General features: G+C 40.8%; 2 protein-coding genes across 7 annotated transcripts in view; one reads left to right on the top strand and one right to left on the bottom strand.

The window, feature by feature from the left end:
• Positions 1–17,467, bottom strand: part of GDI2 (GDP dissociation inhibitor 2) — a 30,329-nt gene extending 12,862 nt beyond the window's left edge. For 2 of the 6 annotated variants that reach the window (XM_081560527.1, XM_081560529.1), the window contains exons 1-3: positions 17,140–17,467; positions 5,215–5,322; positions 2,161–2,260 (exon numbers count right to left, since the gene is read on the bottom strand). In XM_081560527.1, coding sequence (XP_081416653.1) covers positions 2,161–2,260; positions 5,215–5,322; positions 17,140–17,184 — 253 coding nt within the window. In that variant the 5' untranslated portion in view covers positions 17,185–17,467. Of the gene's footprint in view, positions 1–2,031; positions 2,337–5,025; positions 5,117–5,192; positions 5,323–17,139 lie in introns of all 6 variants that reach the window. The other 4 variants (XM_081560533.1, XM_081560528.1, XM_081560531.1 and 1 more) reach the window with 4 other exon arrangements.
• Positions 8,348–19,390, top strand: part of LOC145533337 (uncharacterized) — a 40,629-nt gene continuing 29,586 nt past the window's right edge. Inside the window, exon 1 of the mRNA XM_081560542.1 lies at positions 8,348–8,538. The gene's annotated coding sequence lies outside the window, so the exon portion shown is untranslated. The remainder of the gene's footprint in view (positions 8,539–19,390) is intronic.

The raw sequence follows: 19,390 nt of genomic DNA, 5'->3' as shown, positions 1-19,390 counted from the left end.
TCCAATTTTTTCTTAGCATCGTCTGTTAGCTCCTACAAACAAAAGTCCCCAAAGCCATATTTCTAATAGGACAGTGAGAATGCAGACCTATTGTTTGGCAAATTTAGCCTTTTAAAAAATGTTGCAACTTCAAGGTGAATAACTTTATCAACTTGCTTTTGTAAAATTTATACAATAATATTAGAAGTATGAGGTTTAGAATTACAGTACTATTACAAATAGGTCTGAGTTTCTTTAAGGTTCCTACTGCATATTAAAGAGAGGCAACTCAGGCAAAGTTTTCCAGGAATTTGTGTTTTTCAGTTTCTCAGTCAATTTATATTTATTAAAATGAACACTAGTTTTGGATCAAGAAAAATCTAGGATAAACCAAAAGAAATTTTGGTATACTAGAAGTAGTAAACGTCTTTGAGAAACCAAACAAAATTACTTTAAAAACTCATTTGAAAGGATAAACACATAAGGACAATCAAAAAAGATTTTTTGAGAATAAAAAAGAGTAACGAGGAGACCTTTATGCAGTCAGATGTTTCAATACACTGTAAATTAATTAGTCCATAAATCAGTGTAAAACAGAGATTCACATATAAGAATTTAATATATGATGAAAGTTTCCTAATCAGAGTAGAAAAGATATATGATGCTGAGAGACAACTGATCAATTTGAAAAACAAATTTCTATCTCTACTTCTCAAACAACGGGGTAATAAAATAAATTTATTCATTCAGTAAAATAGATGAACTTATTTATACAGTGGAAAAAAGAAACCATAATAGCATTAGAAGTAGATATTAGAATTTAAAATTCTAAAGACAGCCTTTCAAATCAAAACCAGTAACAGAAAGATCAACCAATGACTGCATGAAAACTAAAAGCTTTTGTACAGAAATAAAACACAAGAGTTATATGTAAGGCCAATGACAAACTGGAAAAGATACTTTCAGCATACTTTAAAAGGGCATTTAACAGCCTTTATAATGAACTCTTTGACATTAATAAAGAAAAACACAAAAGTGTCTATAGAAAAATGTGCAAAGCAGAAAGCACTAAAGGGTATGAAAGCCAATGAACTCTAGAAATCATTTCACCCTCTAGTAAGCAGATATATATTAAAAATCCATTATTCCATCTTTTAGTATGACAAAATTCACAAAACCTAAAATGAATCATATGTGGGCATGGTAAAGGTACTGGGGAAGTGGCAGTTGCAGTCTATTGGCGAAAGTAAAATTTGGCAACATAAAGGAAATGTCTTAAAAGAGCCCTGCCTGAATCCCCATGCTATACTTCCTGGAGTAGACAATGGGACTTCTCTCTTCCACCCCCCCACCACCTCACCCCAATTCCATCCCTTCCTCCCTCCCTTTCTCTCTCTCTCAAATATTCACAGTATAATGATTGAAAAAGACATTAACTGGGAAGGGGGGGGAAAAACTGGTGAATTATACACAAAAATATTAACCATGTTTCAAGATGATAAGACTTGGTTATGCAAATTTTATTTCCTTTCTGCTTATCTGTGTTTTCTAATTTTAATTATTTAAATAATAAACTTTTTGTATTTACAATTAACCGAAAGAAAATTCAATTATTTAACTTTAAATTCAAGATTAAATTCAAATAAGATCCTTCCACTGAAACAAACTATAGAACACAAATTCCAAGGGGGAAAGAGTGGCACAAACATTTTCATGGGACATAGACTACAATTTAGTTTTTCAACCTCTTAGAAAAAGATGCTAAAATCACAGCAGTTTATAGAAACTTAGCTGCTCTAATTAAAAATATCAACAATTAAAATGAAAAAGTAACAGTGAAAGCCTACAAACTAGAAAAAAATTAAAACGGCTATTTCTGAAGGCCCAGTTATCTAAGATTGTCACCAAGTATCAAGAGGAAAGTCTGTTACAAACACAATTTTGATGTGTATGATGCCAGAGCATAATTTTGTTTCTCCAAAACCAATTACTGATAAGTCAGTGCCTCCTCCCTCCATTCTTAACGTACTGACCCTTGAAGCCTTTACTCACCATACTGTTCCATTCAACAAAATCCACTTCCACCTACTCGGAATTATACTCTCTTAAGAGTCAACAGCTACTTTCTACTTTCAAATCGGAGTCAATGTCCTGTCACAAATTTAAGTTGGAATTCTTTACCATTTGCCATAAGGAACTTGGGGATTAAGTCAACATTCCAGTCTCTTCCTCTGCCCATGGATGCTGGTGGAGCTCCAGGTATCTTAAATCTTTTGTATAACTAAAACAAAAACAAAAACACCCATAATGTGACAAAATTTAACTTTCATTATGCAACTATTTTTGATGAAGTGATTCTGATATAGCTAAATACCACCAACATGAGGAAAAGGACAACAAGGGCATTTCATTTTTAATCAGTTAGACCACTTAGCAATATTCTAACATATCTATAAATTAAATACATTACTAACTAATAAACGGTAAAATAAATATTGCAGAGGTGGTATGTGTCTGCTCTTTACTAGCAAGAATGCAGAACAAACTGTTACTGAAATACTAGTTCTGCAAAGTTTGAGGCTCTGGATAAAAAGCAGCTTGCAACTTAAAATTTAACATTCACTCAAACTCATGAATCCTATTGCTAAGGTGGAACAAAATAAACAAAGTTTGTATATATTCACTCAATAAAAAACCCCAAGTGCAAGGAGGTGGGGAACCCAAGTTCTCAACATACATTACAAAAGAGGATAACTCAATCAAAAAATGGACAGAGGATATGAACAGACATTTCTCCAAAGACATACAGATGGCCAAAATGCACATGGTAAGATGCTCAACAACCAGAGAAATGCAAATCAAAACTACATGAGGTATCATCTCACACTGGTCAGAAAGGCCATTACCAGTAAGTCTACAAATGCTGGAGACGGTGTGGAGAAAAGGGATCCCTCCTACACTGGTGTAAATTGGTAAGGCCACTATGGAGCACAGTATAGAAGGTCCTTAAAAAACTAAAAATAACTACCATAAGGTTCAGTAATCCCATTCCTGCCTTTTCTAAATCCAGCTTGTACATCTGGAAGTTCTAGATTCTCGGACTATTCAAGCATAGAAAAACATGGTTAGAAAGGATACATTCACCCTAAAGTTTCTTATACCTGACTTAAAATAGCCAGGACATGGAAACAAATGTCCATCGACAGAGGAATGGATAAAGAAGATGTTTTACATATACATGATGGAGTATTATGCAGCCACAAAAATTGTTGTTGTTAATCGTTCAGTCGTTAAGTCATATCTGACTCTTTGCAACCCTATGAACTGCAGTAAGCCAGGCGTCCCTGTTCTTCTCTATCTCCCAGAGTTTGCTCAAACTCATGTCCAATGAGTCAGTGATGCTATTGAATCATCTCATATTCTGCCACCCACTTCTGCTCTTGCCCTCAATCTTTTCCAGCATCAGGGTCTTTTCCAATGAGTCACCTCTTCACATCAGGTGGCCAAAGTACTGGAGCTTCAGCATCAGTTCTTCCCGAGTTGATTTCCTTTAGGATAGACTGGGTATCATCTCCCTGTTGTCCAAGGGACTCTCTACAATCACAATTCAAAAAGCATCAATTCTTTGGCACTCAGCCTTCTTTACGGTCCAACTCTCACATCCATACATGACTACTGGAAAAACCATAGCTTTGACTATACGGTCCTTTATCGGCAAAGTGATGGCTCTGATTTTAATATGCTGTCTAGCTTCGTCATAGCTTTTCTTCCAAGGAGCAAGTGTCTTTTAATTTTGTGGCTGCAGTCATGGTCCCCAGTGATTTTGGAGGCCAAGAAAATAAAATCTGTCATTATTTCCACTTTTTTCCCATCTATTCGCCATGAAGTTAGGACCAGATGCCATGATCTCAGTTTCTGCATGTTGAGTATTAAGTCAGCTTTTTCACTCTCCTCTTTCACCTTCATCAAGAGGTTCTTTAGTTCTTTGCTTTCTGCCATCAAGGTGGTGTCATCTGCGTATCTGAGGTTATTGATATTTCTCCCAGCAATCTTGACTCCAGCTTGTGCTTTATCTAGCCCAGCAATCTGCATGATGTACTCTGAGGTAAGTTAAGTAAGGAAGGTGATAACATACAGCCTTGACCTACTGGAATTTGGAATGTTGCTCTGTGTCCAGTTCTAACTGGTTGTTTCTTGTCCTGCATACAGGTTTCTCAGGAAGCAGGTCAAGTGGTCTGGTATTCCCATCTCTAAGAATTTTCCAGTTTGTTGCGATCCACAGAGTCAAAGGTTTTAGCATAGTCAATGAAGCAGAAATAGGTATTTTTCTGGAATCCTCTTGCTTTTTCTATGATCCAATGGATGTTTGCGATTTGATCTCTGGTTTCTCTGCCTCTTCTAAATCTAGCTTGTACATCTGGAAGTTCTTGATTCTCGTACTACTGAAGCATAGCTTGACGATTTTGAGCATTACCTTGCTAGCATATGAAATGAGGGCAATTATACAGTAGTTTGAATTTTCTTTGGCATTGTCTTTCATTGGGACTGGAATGAAAACTGACCTTTTCCAGTCCCGTGGCCACTGCTGAGTTTTCCAAATTGCTGGCAGACTGAGTGCAGCATTTTAACAGCATCATCTTTTAGGATTTTAAATAGCTCAGCTGAAATTTAATGAAATTTGCAACAACATGGGATCAGCCAAAAAATAAAATAAAGAAAATATGAAAAAGAATGTGTGCACATAGATATATACATATGTGTAACTGAATCACTCTGCTGTACAGCAGAAATTAACACAACATTGTAAATCAACTATATTTCAATAAAATAAAAAGGCACTAAGCTTTGGAGTCATATAACCTGGGTTCTCTCAGCCCATCTCTGTGATTGATATCCCACAGAAACTATTTGCCATCTGAAAAAACAGGGATAAAATCTTTTGAGTGGCTGTGATCAGCACTGGTGTGTGTCAGGTCTTCATCAAGAAGCAGCCCCCACGTACCCCGTTCAGTCTACACTCTATTACCTCCAAGAGACAACAGGTACCTGCTCTGAATGGCAACAGAGGTGACTATGGAACATTTCTTCTACAAGCTCCAAACAAGGGGCTCCCAAAAATCATGAAGTTACAGATAATCTATTTAAAAACAGAATTGAAACCATCCATAATAAGTAGAGATTCACAAGGAAAAGACTCGAAGCACAAAAGGCACCTTCATTCACTCTAGTACTTACATCTTCCAGCGGTGTTATCGATGCACTCTCTCCTCCATAATACGGGTTTCTATCCATGTGAAGAACTTTCTTCCCATTCACTGACATTATACCTGACAGGATACATTCCTACAGGGAAAGGATAAACATCTTCAAAGGAAGGAAAAGTGCTATAGCACGTTTCAAACATAATTTTTTTAATAAGCCTGTCATTAAACATTCTTTTAGTAATTAATGCTTTTTGTACAAGAAAATTACAAAGGAACATTTCATGCAAAGATAGGCTTGATAAAGGACAGAAATGGTATGGACCTAACAGAAGCAGAAGATATTAAGAAGAGGTGGCAAGAAGACACAGAAGAACTGTACAAAAAAGATCTTCATGACCCAGATAATCACGATGGTGTGATCGCTCACCTAGAGCCAGACATCCTGGAATGTGAAGTCAAGTGGGCCTTAGAAAGCATCACTACGAACAAAGCTAGTGGAGGTGATGGAATTCCAGTTGAGCTATTTCAAATCCTCAAAGGTGATGCTGTGAAAGTGCTGCACTCGATATGCCAGCAAATTTGTAAAACTCAGCAGTGGCCACAGGACTGGAAAAGGTCAGTTTTCGTTCCAATCCCAAAGAAAGGCAATGCCAAAGAATGCTCAAACTACCGCACAACTGCACTCATCTCACATGCTAGTAAAGTAATGCTCAAAATTCTCCAAGCCAGGCTTCAGCAATACGTGAACTGTGAACTTCCAGATGTTCAAGCTGGTTTTAGAAAAGGCAGAGGAACCAGAGATCAAATTGCCAACATCCATTACATCATCGAAAAAGTGAGAGAGTTCGAGAAAAACATCTACTTCTTCTTTATTGACTATGCCAAAGCCTTTGACTGTGTGGATCACAAGAAACTGTGGAAAATTCTGAAAGAGATGGGAATACCAGACCATCTGACCTGTCTCTTGAGAAATCTGTATGCAGGTCAGGAAGCAACAGTTAGAACTCAACATGGAACAACGGACTGGTTCCAAATAGGAAAAGGAGTACGTCAAGGCTGTACATTGTCACCCTGCTTATTTAACTTATATGCAGAGTACCTCATGAGAAATGCTGGGCTGGAAGAAACACAAGCTGGAATCAAGGTTGCTGGGAGAAATATCAATAACCTCAGATATGCGGATGACACCACCCTTATGGCAGAAAGTGAAGAAGAACTAAAGAGCCTCTTGATGAAGGTGAAAGAGGAGAGTGAAAAAGTTGGCTTAAAGCTCAACGTTCAGAAAACTAAGATCATGGCATCTGGTCCCATCACTTCATGGGAAATAGATGGGGAAACAGTGGAAACAGTGTCAGACTTTATTTTTTTGGGCTCCAGAATCACTGCTGATGGTGACTGCAGCCATGAAATTAAAAGACGCTTACTCCTTGGAAGGAAGGCTATGGCCAACCTAGATAGCATATTTAAAAGCAGAGACATTACTTTGCCAACAAAAGTCCGTCTAGTCAAGGCTATGGTTTTTCCAGTGGTCATGTATGGATGTGAGAGTTGGACGGTGAAGAAAGCTGAGCGCCAAAGAATTGATGCTTTTGAACTGTGGTGTTGGAGAAGACTCTTGAGAGTCCCTTGGACTGCAAGGAGATCCAATCAATCCATCCTAAAAGAGATCAATCCTGGGTGTTCACTGGAAGGTCTGATGAAGCTGAAACTCCAATACTTTGGCCACCTCATGCGAAGAGTTGACTCATTGGAAAAGACCCTAATGCTGGGTAGGATTGGGGGCGGGAGGAGAAGGGGACGACAGAGGATGAGCTGGTTGGATGGCATCACCGACTCGATGGACATGGGTTTGGGTAGACTCAGGGAGTTGGTGATGGACAGAGAGGCCTGGCGTGCTGCAATTCATGGGGTCACAAAGAATCGGACATGACTGAGCGACTGAATGAACTGAACTGCTTTTTGTACAGACAATGTATGATGTAACTTCAAGGACAAATCCCTAAAACAACCAGAGTTCAAAGTGTGGTCAGTGGATTCCTCTCAGTCCCAAGGTTAAAACTATTTTCTTAACAACACTAAGACATTATTCATTTTTTCCCACTGTGTTACATTTGCAATAGCATGGTGGATAAAATGAAGGCAGTGGCTCCAACTGCACTAGTCATTATATTCTTCACCACAAGGCACTCATAGTTTAAAAAAACTGTCCTTGATGAAGCATAAAAAGTCACCTCTGTTAAACAACACCCATATTTTAAATATTCTGTGAAGAAAAACGGGAAGTATATATAAAGCAATGCTGGGTCTAGGAAAGCCTTTTGGGTGATTGGCTTATAAGCTGAACTAGCTATGTTTTTCATGGATCATCATTTTTACTTGGACAAATAACTGACTGACGAACTATGATCACTCAGACTTAAGTACTGGGCAGACATTTTCACAAAAATGAATGTCAAGGAAAATTAACTGATAGTGTTTGCTGCCAAAAACAAAAGTCAAAATCTTTATTGAAAATTTGAATTTTGGGAAACTTATCTCCATACCACGGGCACGTCAGATCCTTTCAGACAACATCAGTGACATTGCATGCATCCATGCTAAGTCGCTTCAGTCGTGTCTGTCTGACTCTTTGCGACTCCGTGGACTGTAGCCCGGAGGCTCCTCTGTCCATGGGATTCTCCAGGCAAGAATACTGGGGTGGGTTGCCATGCCCTTCTCCAGGGTCAGTGACATTAACAAATATGAGTTTTTGATACTGCATAATGAAATGTGTCAACAATTCAGAAGATCTGCAATACTTAGTAAACCAGTACTTTCCAAGTGACCAATGATGTTACAAAATTATACAGTGGGCTAAAAGTAGAATTGAAAATTCAAGCCAGATTAATGTATTTTAATCTAATAGAGTATACAATGTTCACTGATGTGGTTTCAAATTTCATATTGCAAATTAATCTTTAGAAAAACTTGCCATTTGTGTTTTGGTATAAATCAAAGCATAGCCACAACAATCTGAAAGGCTATTAAAATACTCCTCCTCCTTCCAACTACACATCTGTCTAAAGCCTGATTTTGTTCATGTATGTGAATGCTTAAGTCACTTCTGTCGTGTCAGACTCTTTGTGACACCATGGACTATAGCCCACCAGGCTCCTCTATCCATGGGATTCTCCAGGCAAGAATACTGAAGTGGGTTGCCATGCCCTCCTGCAGGTGATGTTCCTGACCCAGGGATCGAACCTGTGTCTCCCTGCACCGCAGGCAGATTCTTTACCACTGAGCCACGAGAAAGGCCAAATTTTCTTCATATACTTTAGCTAGAACAAAAACCATGAAAGACTGAACGCCAAAGCAGGTAAGACATTTTTTTGTTTTAGAAAAGTTATACTTCAAAATATTTTCACATTAACATATAATGAGTTTATCTTTGTTATCTTTAAGTGAATTAATAAAAATTTTTTAACTTCTCAGCACTAATATCTAATAGCATAAATATTGAGAGATACTCTTACAAACAAAAGCTCATCAGGGTCCTCAATTTTTAAGAGTAAGTAGATCCTGAGACCAAGAGTTTGCGAACTAGAGCCCTAAATGAAGCATCCAGGAACCATCCGACTGATTAAAACAATCACTCTCAGAAAAAAAGGTAAATAAAACATGAGTATACTGAGACATATCAAATCAAGAAGGGGTGAGAGAGGTTTAAGAAAGAATCCAATTAATAGATTAATGAGAAGAAACAGAGATGGGATACACATTCACTCAAAATCATTATACCCTAGTTTAGATGATAATAGCTGTTTTTTTTTTAAAGGACAAAGGTAACTTTATAAATCCTGCTGCTGCTGCTAAGTCGCTTCAGTCGTGCCCGACTCTGTGCGACCCCATAGACGGCAGCCCACCAGGCTTCCCCATCCCTGGGATTCTCCAGGCAAGAACACTGGAGTGGGTTGCCATTTCCTTCCCCAATGCATGAAAGTGAAAAGTCAAAGTGAAGTCGCTCAGTCGTGTCCGACTCTTGGCAACCCCATGGACTACAGCCTACCAGACTCCTCTGTCCATGGGATTTTCCAGGCAAGAGTACTGGAGTAGGGTGCCACTGCCTTCTCCATTATAAATCCTAGTGCTTCTCAAATTTATCCGAGACTCCAGACAACAGGGAACAATCTCTTCCCCCCAAAGCCTGACTCTGATATCTTTATCTTAAAAAATTCACACATTTCAAATTTTCCTCCATAATGTACTATTCATTTTAATATTTTAAAATATTTTAAATTAGTTACTATCAGGTTCAAATTTTACTCCAGGAAGGTGCATCTTTTTATATTTGGATCAAGAAACAACATATTTTGAGAACCCCCGTAGGCCACCTCTAGCCACAATCACTTCTCAGCCTCAACCACACTCATGACTTTTAAGAGCAAAGATTTGTTTTTCCAGAGTTTCTGAACTCTGAATAAATGGAATCTTGTAGAATACATCTTTCAGTCAACATCGATGATTTACTTGCAGTCTAAATTTTCTTACTCTTGCTATACAGTAGGGGTCCCCAAGTACAGGAGCCAAATCCAGCCTGCAGGCTGTATTTATAAGCGAAGTCTTCCTTACCCGAGGCCGTTCCTTTACATACTGGTTGCTTTCAGTGTACCACAACAGCACTGTAGTTGTGTCGAAAACCACAGGGCCTGATAACCTACAATCTGACTTTGTGGACTTACACAGATTTGCCTAACTCCACCAGCAAGGGATCTCAGTGTGCTCCTGACTTGGTCATCACCCGTAAATTTGAAGCAGATTCTGAGAGTTCACTTTGCACCCACATCACCCTGACACTTGTTAAAAGACTGCAAGGACCCCCACCCCTGCAGAGCTTCTGAGCCAGCAGGTCCTCATGGAGCCTGAGAATCTGCATTCCTCACCAGCTCCCAGGCGAGGTTAATACTGCTGCTCCAGGATCAATTTCAAGAATCCCGAGGAAAGCAGTGCTGCTCAAACTTTATTATTAAACACCCAGGGATCATGTTAAACTATCGATTTTGAATCCATGTATCTGGGGTGAGGCCTAACCTTCTGCATCTCTAGTAAGTTCTCAGGGGTTGCAGCATGGACCACACTACGGTAACAAAGTCATAGGAATCTACTGAATGACTACTCCATACAAATATGCCATAACTTACTCATCCATGCTACTACTGATGGACATTGGGATAGTTTCTACTTCGGGGCTGTTACAAATAATGCTCGATCAACACTCTCAGGATGTCTTTCTTATGCATGCACTTGTTGGATATGTATCAAGGAGAGTACAAATACTGCTAAACAGTTTTTCAAAATGGTTCTACGAATTTATACTTGTGCAAACAACATATGAAAGTTCCTGTTGTTTCATATCTTGTCCAACACTTGTGTTAAGTATCTATTCATATTATTTGCCCATTTTTAAAATGGGCTTTCTCTTTTTTACTGTTATATAAAAATTCCTTATATACTCTCGATATTTTAAAATGCTTTATTGGCTGCATGTACTGCAGATACCTTCATCCACAGATTGACTTTTAACTTTTTTTTTTTTTTGACTTTTAACTTTCTTAACTGAGGTCTTGATAAACAGAACTGAAGGTATTTTAACCGTAAAATTTAACTCCAGTATTATCCAAACCAAGTCCCTTGCTTAAAAATCAAAAGAAGCACTAACATATGATTCAACATATTATATGAAAGTAGATGTAATATTTACAATCTCAGAAACAGATAATAGCATCAACAGAGGAAAACCAAATAGTCACATTTCCAGTCTACAAAAGCAGACTTCATGGTTCAACTTTCCGAAGCAAAATCACAGCAGCAACTTTGAGCGTTGCAGAGCTTCTATATATAACTTTTCACACTCCACTGCAAGTAAGCATGACCCACTCCCTGGACCACGGCTCTAAGACAACCTCTGGAGGCTGAGGCCTAATAAAGGACCCAATAATTTAAAGATTCCGCAGTCGAAAGAGCTGATACTATCTTTAAAGAGCCCTGGAGCAAACATGATAAAAGCTAATTAATAAATTTGCAGGTTCACTGATTCTACTAAACCATCGATAAAAGATTGCTTTACACTACCAAGAGAATACATCGTAGCACAAATGTAATACTTTAAATTTTACAACATGGAACGAAGTTATCAACTTACTGATAAAACATGAATCATATCTGAGTATAGGGTATATATTAATGATCCCAAAACGTTAATATCCTCCCAAACTAACAATTCAAAATTAAAATTCACTACTTCCCCACCCAGGGATCAAACCAGGAGAATATACAGAGACTCATCCAAAATCAGTTCAGTTCAGTCGCTCAGTCGTGTCCGACTCTTTGCGACCGCATGAATTGCAGCACACCAGGCCTCTCTGTCCATCACCAACTCCCGGAGTCTACCCAAATCCATGTCCATCGAGTCGGTGATGCCATCCAACCATTTCATCCTCTGTCGTCCCCTTCTCCTCCCGCCCCTAATCCTACCCAGCATTAGGGTCTTTTCCAATGAGTCAACCCTTCGCATGAGGTGGCCAAAGTATTGGAGTTTCAGCTTCAACATCAGACTTTCCAATGAACACCCAGGATTGATCTCTTTTAGGATGGATAAACGGAGAAGGCAATGGCACCCCACTCCAGTACTCTTGCCTGGAAAATCCCATGGATGGAGGAGTCTGGTAGGCTACAGTCCATGGGGTCGCTGGGAGTCGGACATGACTAAGCGACTTCACTTTTACTTTTCCCTTTCATGCACTGGAGAAGGAAATGGCAACCCACTCCAGTATTCTTGCCTGGAGAATCCTAGGGACGGCGGAGCCTGGTGGGCTGCCGTCTATAGGGTCGCAAGGAGTCGGACACGACTGTAGCGACTTAGCAGTAGCAGCAGGATGGATAAAATAACCAGAACTAAGAACCATCTTCAGAATCCAAGTTTTTGGTTTTTTTCATTTATTTATTTTTTGCCATTATGCCTTGTTTATCTTTTACTTCTCGGCTGAGAGCATGTCAGGTACTCAATGTGCATAAGTGAATGAATGAATGCATGCATGCACTAATGAATGAGATGCACACAGCAATCTCAGGCAATCTCAGGCAGGGTCATTCATCCAAACTGGGCTCACGCCCTGAATCCAAGTTCTTTATGTTAATGGCATCTTCATGCTGTCCTACATAAAAAAGTAACCAGATTAAACAAAATGTTTAAAGTTCAGCTGCAGCAAAATTCTAGTCTCTGTAGATGTGTGGTGATGGTCAGGAAGGACCAATTAGTTATACTGCACCCACCCCTCCACCCCGGCCACTTCCAACTTAAGGGCAACCTAGGCTTGAAGAGAATAGAGCTAGAACACACAATATTTTGATACAACTTCCAAGTGACCAAACTAAGCTCCATGAACACTCTAAATCCTCCAGCATTTAAAATTTTTGGTATAATTAAAGGAACAAAAAAAAAAGAAACAAAGTAAAAGCACACAAAATGTGATCCAGAAAACAAGGTACCTAACAACTCATGTTAAAGAAAAGTGCCTTTTGAAAGCTACTTGTCTAGAAATATAAGGAAAATGTACTAACCAGAAAAAAAAAATCACTTCATCTCAGTGGTATGTATCTTACAGCAATAACATAATAAAAATGAATGCCAGTGTTCAACAAAATGTTTCTTCAAATGTCTGTCAAAAGTTATTTATCTTGAAATTTGGTTCTAATTATATCATTCCTGCTCAAATCCTGTCTTACTGGCTAGAAGATGAAATTCAAACTTCTGAGCCTACTGTCTTCAACATCCTTGGTGACATGCTTTCTTCCCAACTCCCTCATCCCCTAAACATCGATTCTCTTGTAATACTGACTTACACTGCTCTCTCTGCCTAGAAAAATCATTCCTTGTGTTCAAAGCTTACCAGTATTTTTTAATTTTTTCCAGTATTGATCTAATTGATTTACAGCACTGTTAAGATGTGAAGCATAATGCTTTGAATTACAAACATCTTGAATTGAGTATCACAGTAGGTTTAGTGAACATCCATCACCTCATGTAGATACAACATTAAATAGAAAAAAATTTTTCCTTGTGATTAGAATGCTTCAAGATTCACTCGAACAACTTTCACTTAAAACGTACAGCAGTGGTCTCTTTATCATGTTACACATTACATCCCTGGTACTTAATTATCTTATAACTTAAGTTTGTACCTTTTGATTACCTTCATCTAAACCCCCTCCCCCACCTTGCTTATTATATTTTAGTCAGCTTAAATACCTCCTTCTTTATGAAAGTTTTTGATTTCAGTATCAGAATTCCCCTACATTTGACCTCTCTTAACAGCACTTTCTCACATTAACTCATATTATAGCTACCCCTGAGATAACACAAAGCTACTCACAGACAGGTGTGTTTGCCATTATACTGACCATAAACAAGCACAATGGCCAGACGTGTGAGCCACAGGTTTACCTAGTGGTCTTTCTAACCAACGTCTCACTACTACCTCAAAATGCTGATATATATCTGATTTACTTCTACTCTACTGGACCAGTATGCTTAAGGCTGATTTAAAATATAGACTGCCTACACAGTATTTATACCTTTCAAAAATAAGACAACTGCATGTATCGGTCCTGTGATCACTACTGCAGTGGACAAAATGTCCTCTGTCCACAGAACTCTAACAGCAATGGCAAAGATTTTCAAGGAGAAAATACAAAAGGCAATTCAAGATTTTTTTAAATCAGGTACAAAAACTCTTTGACATCACAAATTTTAATACAGAGAAAAGAGGAAAGAGGAAAAGTATGTCTGGGATGTAAAACAACGCTTTAAGCAAATAATGCTGAGAACAACCTGGTTAGATATCACTAAAGTGTCTTTTTTGATTCACAGCTCCTTATGAAAATTACCACGCAGAACAAAACACAAAATCCCGCTGGGAAGCACAAGCAGCTGTGGAGCTAGCTGCCCTCGTTTTACCGTGTATTACTGTTTTTAAGACTAAGCACACAATTTCTAAGATTCATGAATTCACTGCCAAGCCCAAAGTCAATCAAGATACAGCAAATTAGTGGTCAGAGGATGTCCATGGGCCCCAGCCTACTCACCAAAGTAAGCAAAGAGGGAAAAAAGGAAAAGCAGATTGTAGAACTACCTACCAAAGCCCAGCTGTCTAAGAGGATTTAGAAGGCCAAAGTTCCCACAGAGCTCAGGAGGCCTCAATGGCTCCATTGTGTTACCGCAGAACCCAGTAATTAACCCTCCCGGTGTGAAATCTTGTTATCAGGTGTTCATTACATTCCTTGGTCTGTTAAAGAAGCTGTGATATCATCTGAAACCTTTTTCTAAAAATTATGGTTCTTTTGATTTATCTTTAATCCCCAGATCAATTCAATTTTTTCACTGTGCTGTCTTTAAACTGCTTCGGCTGACTGGGGAAAGTGGTATTTCCCAACTATGTTTTATGGACTCTGGTTCTGAAAAGGCGCTTCTATGATTCAGTACATTTACAAATTCATTCCTCACTTACTATACCTCAAAAAAATAAAGTTACGGGTCTTTAAAGGGAAAACCATCAACTCCTTAAAAAATTCAACTATATAGAACATTGCATTTCTCATAGGCGGAATGAAGATTTTGCTCTAGTTTATAGCAAACTGTTTTAAGTCTTCTTTAAAGTTACCGTCAATAGTGGTGCACTAATGATTGTATTTCAGACATAATAATCCATAAAAAACAATGGCCACATTAGAAAACACAGAGAAACCCCAAAACTTCCTTACACTTAAAAAATAAAGTTAATTGCACTAAAAGTAATTAACACACAAGAATCACATATTTGGTATCCATCACTGATAACATACGCCTGTTTTCAGGTTCTTTTAAATCTCAGGCACTAAATATTTCTAAGTCAAAAATTAAGTAAATGGTATGTTCACACCAAATACTCAAACTATAAATTAAGGGTTTTTAACGTTGGTGGTCTCAAGTAATCAAAGTTCTATCAATAAAAATGAGGGGAAAAGATTTATCATTATTAAAACCATCCCATCACCACTACTACCAACGACTGTAATACAACAGTAATAATAATGATTGCTCTGAATTGATACAATTCTCAAAGAATTATCTCACAACAACACTCTAGGAAGGTTCACAGGGAATACAGTTATCACAGATATACAAATGACAGCAGAAATTGCTCTGATCTCTAAGTATGCACCTACCATTCATCAAAAAGGTCACAATTAATCCAAATGAAAATGTAAATAAGGTGCAACTTGGTTGTTATACAGTAAGCCTGCCCGCTTTGATACAAAGTAATCCTTCCGAGCTAGGCATGTAGAAACCAGCATGAGGGGGGAAAAAAGGAAAGGGGGAAAAAAAAAGAAACCTGCGTGAGGAAGGATTTGCACTCATTTGTCCATATTTAACTGACCTAATCAAGAGCAAATCTGAAAGACCAGCAATAACAGTAGAAACACAGTGGAAATAGCTCTAACAAAAGGCTGGTAGCAACAGTGCCCATTCCAATGGGCAAACTAAACTACTAAGCTCAGCTCAGAATCCCAATTAAGCACTTCGGAAATGGGGGAAAAAAAAAAAAACCAACCCCGCAGTGGGTAGGCCTACTCATTTAGGCATCCAACAGCTCACCAAAGAAATTCAACCCAATGTCTCACATTCCATCACTCTCATCTATTTTGTACAATTTCCCAGCCAGTCCGGTCTTTTTCTGGACTGGTCAAACACAGTGAAGCATTCAGAAATGAGTATTACCCAACAATCATCATAAATCACCATAAACAGAAAATAACATGCCAGCAAAATATCACTGTAAGTTTCCAACAATTTTTTCCTAAAAATATTAGCCAAATGCAAGTTTCACAGTTTTCTCTTGTCCAGAGAAATCTAAAACAGCTACTCTGAAATGCCACCTGAAAAAAATTTTTAAATCTTGAGAGATTACAATGCATCTGAACACATTTACATCAAATGACTCAGGACTTTGAGATCAGTTCATATGGAACACACAAGATCAAAATCAGGGTTCATCTTCTAAAACGAAGCAGCCAGTCCCATGTCAGAATTTCAAACTTCCAAAAAACTTTTGATAAATGGAAACGGTCCTGTCTTCAAATGGAATTCTTTTGCAAGATGAGCGGCCTTCATTTTCTTTAAAAAAGCACAGAAAAGAAGTACAATTCCTGCCTGCGTTATCTGCGGAATATCACCTAAAGTCCTCTGAGCAGACAGCTAGGAAAATACATTTACCACGGTGACAGGAACTCCTTTTCTCAGGGGAAAAGGTTCAGAAGAGTCGAGGCGGGCAAGGACAGACCACACATAAGGCTGGCGAAAGCCAGGTGAGACTCATTTGAAAGAAAACTCATTTCCAATCCCATGGTCGTTCAAGTGGGATTGGGAGGGTGGTTACACAGGAACGGACAATGCTTCTCACCTGGGGTGCGGGAGGAAGCTAAGAAAACCGGCTTTCTCCAAAAAAAAAAAATTTAAGTTCACTGACCTGAATTACCTACCCAACAGCGGTTACCTGTGACGGGGTCACCGAAACTGACTAGCAGCGGGGCCTGGAGGCTGAGGAGGAAACGCCACCGGGCTAGGCTTCACCCTCCCCCACTCCTTTCCGTCTCCAGGCGCGAGAGGCCCTCGACCGGCAAGGGAGGCGCAGCGACGCCGCAACCGGGGCTTTCTCGGCCTCGCCTTGCCCAGCGACCTTTGCTCGGCCGCCCCAACCCGTCCAGGCACCTGCCCGGGCCGGGCTTTTACACCCCACGGTGTCCCCTCCCCGCAGGCCCAGCTGCAGGCCCGGCCCGCCCGGAGAGACCCCTCGGCCTCGCGGCGCGGGGGGGCGGGGAGGACGGGGCTGAGCAGGGCGTGCGGCCGGCCCCCTCCCGGCCCCAGGCCGCCGTCCCTCCTCACCGTCAGGCCTGTGCCCAGCACGATCACGTCATACTCCTCATTCATGGCGGGGCCGGGCGCGGACGGAGACCCAGAGAAGGCTCAGAGCTCTAGGGGTCTGGGGCTGCGGCTGCCCCGAGGAGGAGGCGGAGGACAGGCGGGCGAGCGCTCAGGCCGGACGGGGCCCGAGGGAAAAGGGAAGCGGGGACAGAGGCTACACGGAGCTGAAGAGCAGGGAGCCGGCCGCCACCTCAGACGGGAAGAGAAGAACGGGGCGGGGAGGGTAGGGAAAGCTGAGAGGGAGAGAGAGGCGGGCTGCGACCGCGGCCTCCGCAGCCGGGGCGAGGCCGGGAGGAAGCCGTCGATCACGCCCTTCCCGCTCGCTCATTGGCTACGTCTCCGTCGCCCACCCGACCCGCTTCCTCTCCCACCTCTCGCGAGAAGAGGGCGGGCCGAGCCCCTGGTGGATTTCGGATCCGTTCCCAGAGCGCGGCCGCCGTGGTTGGGGGCGGAGGGGGTGGCCGTGCGCGGGCCTTCGAGGGCTCAGGTGGGGTCGAGCCTGTGGCGGAGGTGCCGCTGTCCGGTTCTTCACTCCCCCTCCCCAGCGGGCGCCGGGGCGCGCCCTGGGCCCCGCGCCCGCTACCGCCCTTGGACTTTGGGCCCTCGGCGACCACGTGGCTGGGGCTGGCCCCCCCCCACCGGGACCGCGGGCGGCCTCCCGGAGGCCCGCACACCCGGAGCTGACGCCATGCGGGCCGACTACGGCTGCGGCTCGGCCCTGTGCCTGCCTAGCTGGTCCTCTGCAACTTGTCTTGCTTTTCTTTTTATTCTACCTCCATTTCCTGAAGGAAAAAGGACCCAGTGAATCTTAAGCAGTTCAGAAATCACTATTTTTTTTTTCTTAACTTCCCTCCCAATGTCATTCTGGCTTGACGCATTGCCCCATGTGCAGCCTTAGGAAATAAGAATTAAAAAAAAAACAAAACTCTCCTTTTGAAGAGGAAACTTGAGCATACAGGGGAAGGACAGATTTGATCGGAAGCAGGTCTGCGCCTACTGAGAGCTATAATCTAATCCAGCTGTAAAGATAGCTGACCAGCACGTGAATGGATTTAGGCCACAGAGTGTAGGGGAAAAAAAAGATTCCCTGTTTTTTGCCTTCCATAACCGAGCCGGCCCAGCCCTGCAAACACAGGTTTTTTTCAGGTTTCTATTTGGCATCTCCAGCCCTGGTGAAGAGACAGGTGTAGGCAGTGATTTATGTTCTCAACCGAAGAGAGCAGATCCGGTGTTTTCAGCCTGAGTATGCAGACAAAAGGGTTGGTGTTTCCGTCAAGATTTATTCTCAAATAAGAGCTATTTAAAGTGAATCTTGGGAGACAGACCTACCTTCTTTCACGTTTAAATCACTCCGATTCATGACAATGGCAACAGTTTTTTACAATGTTTCTTCAACCCTACAGAGTTTAAGAGGGCGTATTATATAAGACAATGGGCCTTTTGGAGGGAGGGGAGAAGGAAACTCCTTTCAGTGTACATCAGTCTTAACTGGATTTGTATACATTAGTGGCTAAATGAATTTCTATTGTTCAGTGGCTAAGTTGCCTAGGTCTCTTTGTGACCTCAGGGACTGCAACACTCCTGGTCCTGTGTCTTCCACTGTCTCCCAGGGTTTGCTTAAATTCATCTCCAAAATGAATTTTTACAAGTAGACAAAAATCAAGTGCAAAGTTACTAGACTAGTGAACAGATTGTATAACCATGTTAACTGACTGGCTAAACAAGTGACGCTTTAAGAAAATCCTGCTGTTGCTAAGTAATCCAGTGTCGTATATATCTAACATGTTTGCAAACAACAGAAATATATGTCTTACAATTCTGGAATCTAGAAAATATAAGGTCAAAGTTTGTCTGTTGAGGACAAAGTTTGTCTGTTGAGGTTCACCCTGTCTTTTCACTGTGCCCTCACATTGGAAAAGAGACAGGGATCTCTCTGGGGCTGCTTTTATCAGTCAGTAAAGAATCTGCCTGCAATGCAGGAGACCTGAGTTGAATTCCTGGGTTGGGAAGATCCTCTGGAGAAGAAAATGGCAACCCACTCCAGTATTCTCACCTGGAGAAGCCCATGTTCAGAGGAGCCTGGCAGGCTACAGTCCATGGGATCGCAAGAGTCAGACACAATTTAGCGACTAAACCACAACTGCCACCATGTTTTTGAACTGACCAAAAATATTGACTCATTAAAAAACTCATTTTAAAAAGAGAACTAGAA

This window comes from Giraffa tippelskirchi, chromosome 13, assembly GCF_054371585.1.
Source record: "Giraffa tippelskirchi isolate mGirTip1 chromosome 13, T2T-mGirTip1v1.2.pri, whole genome shotgun sequence".
Taxonomy (NCBI): Eukaryota; Metazoa; Chordata; class Mammalia; order Artiodactyla; family Giraffidae; genus Giraffa; species Giraffa tippelskirchi.
The sequence above is the reverse complement of the archived record's forward strand: the minus strand, read 5'-3'. Positions and strand labels throughout refer to the sequence as shown.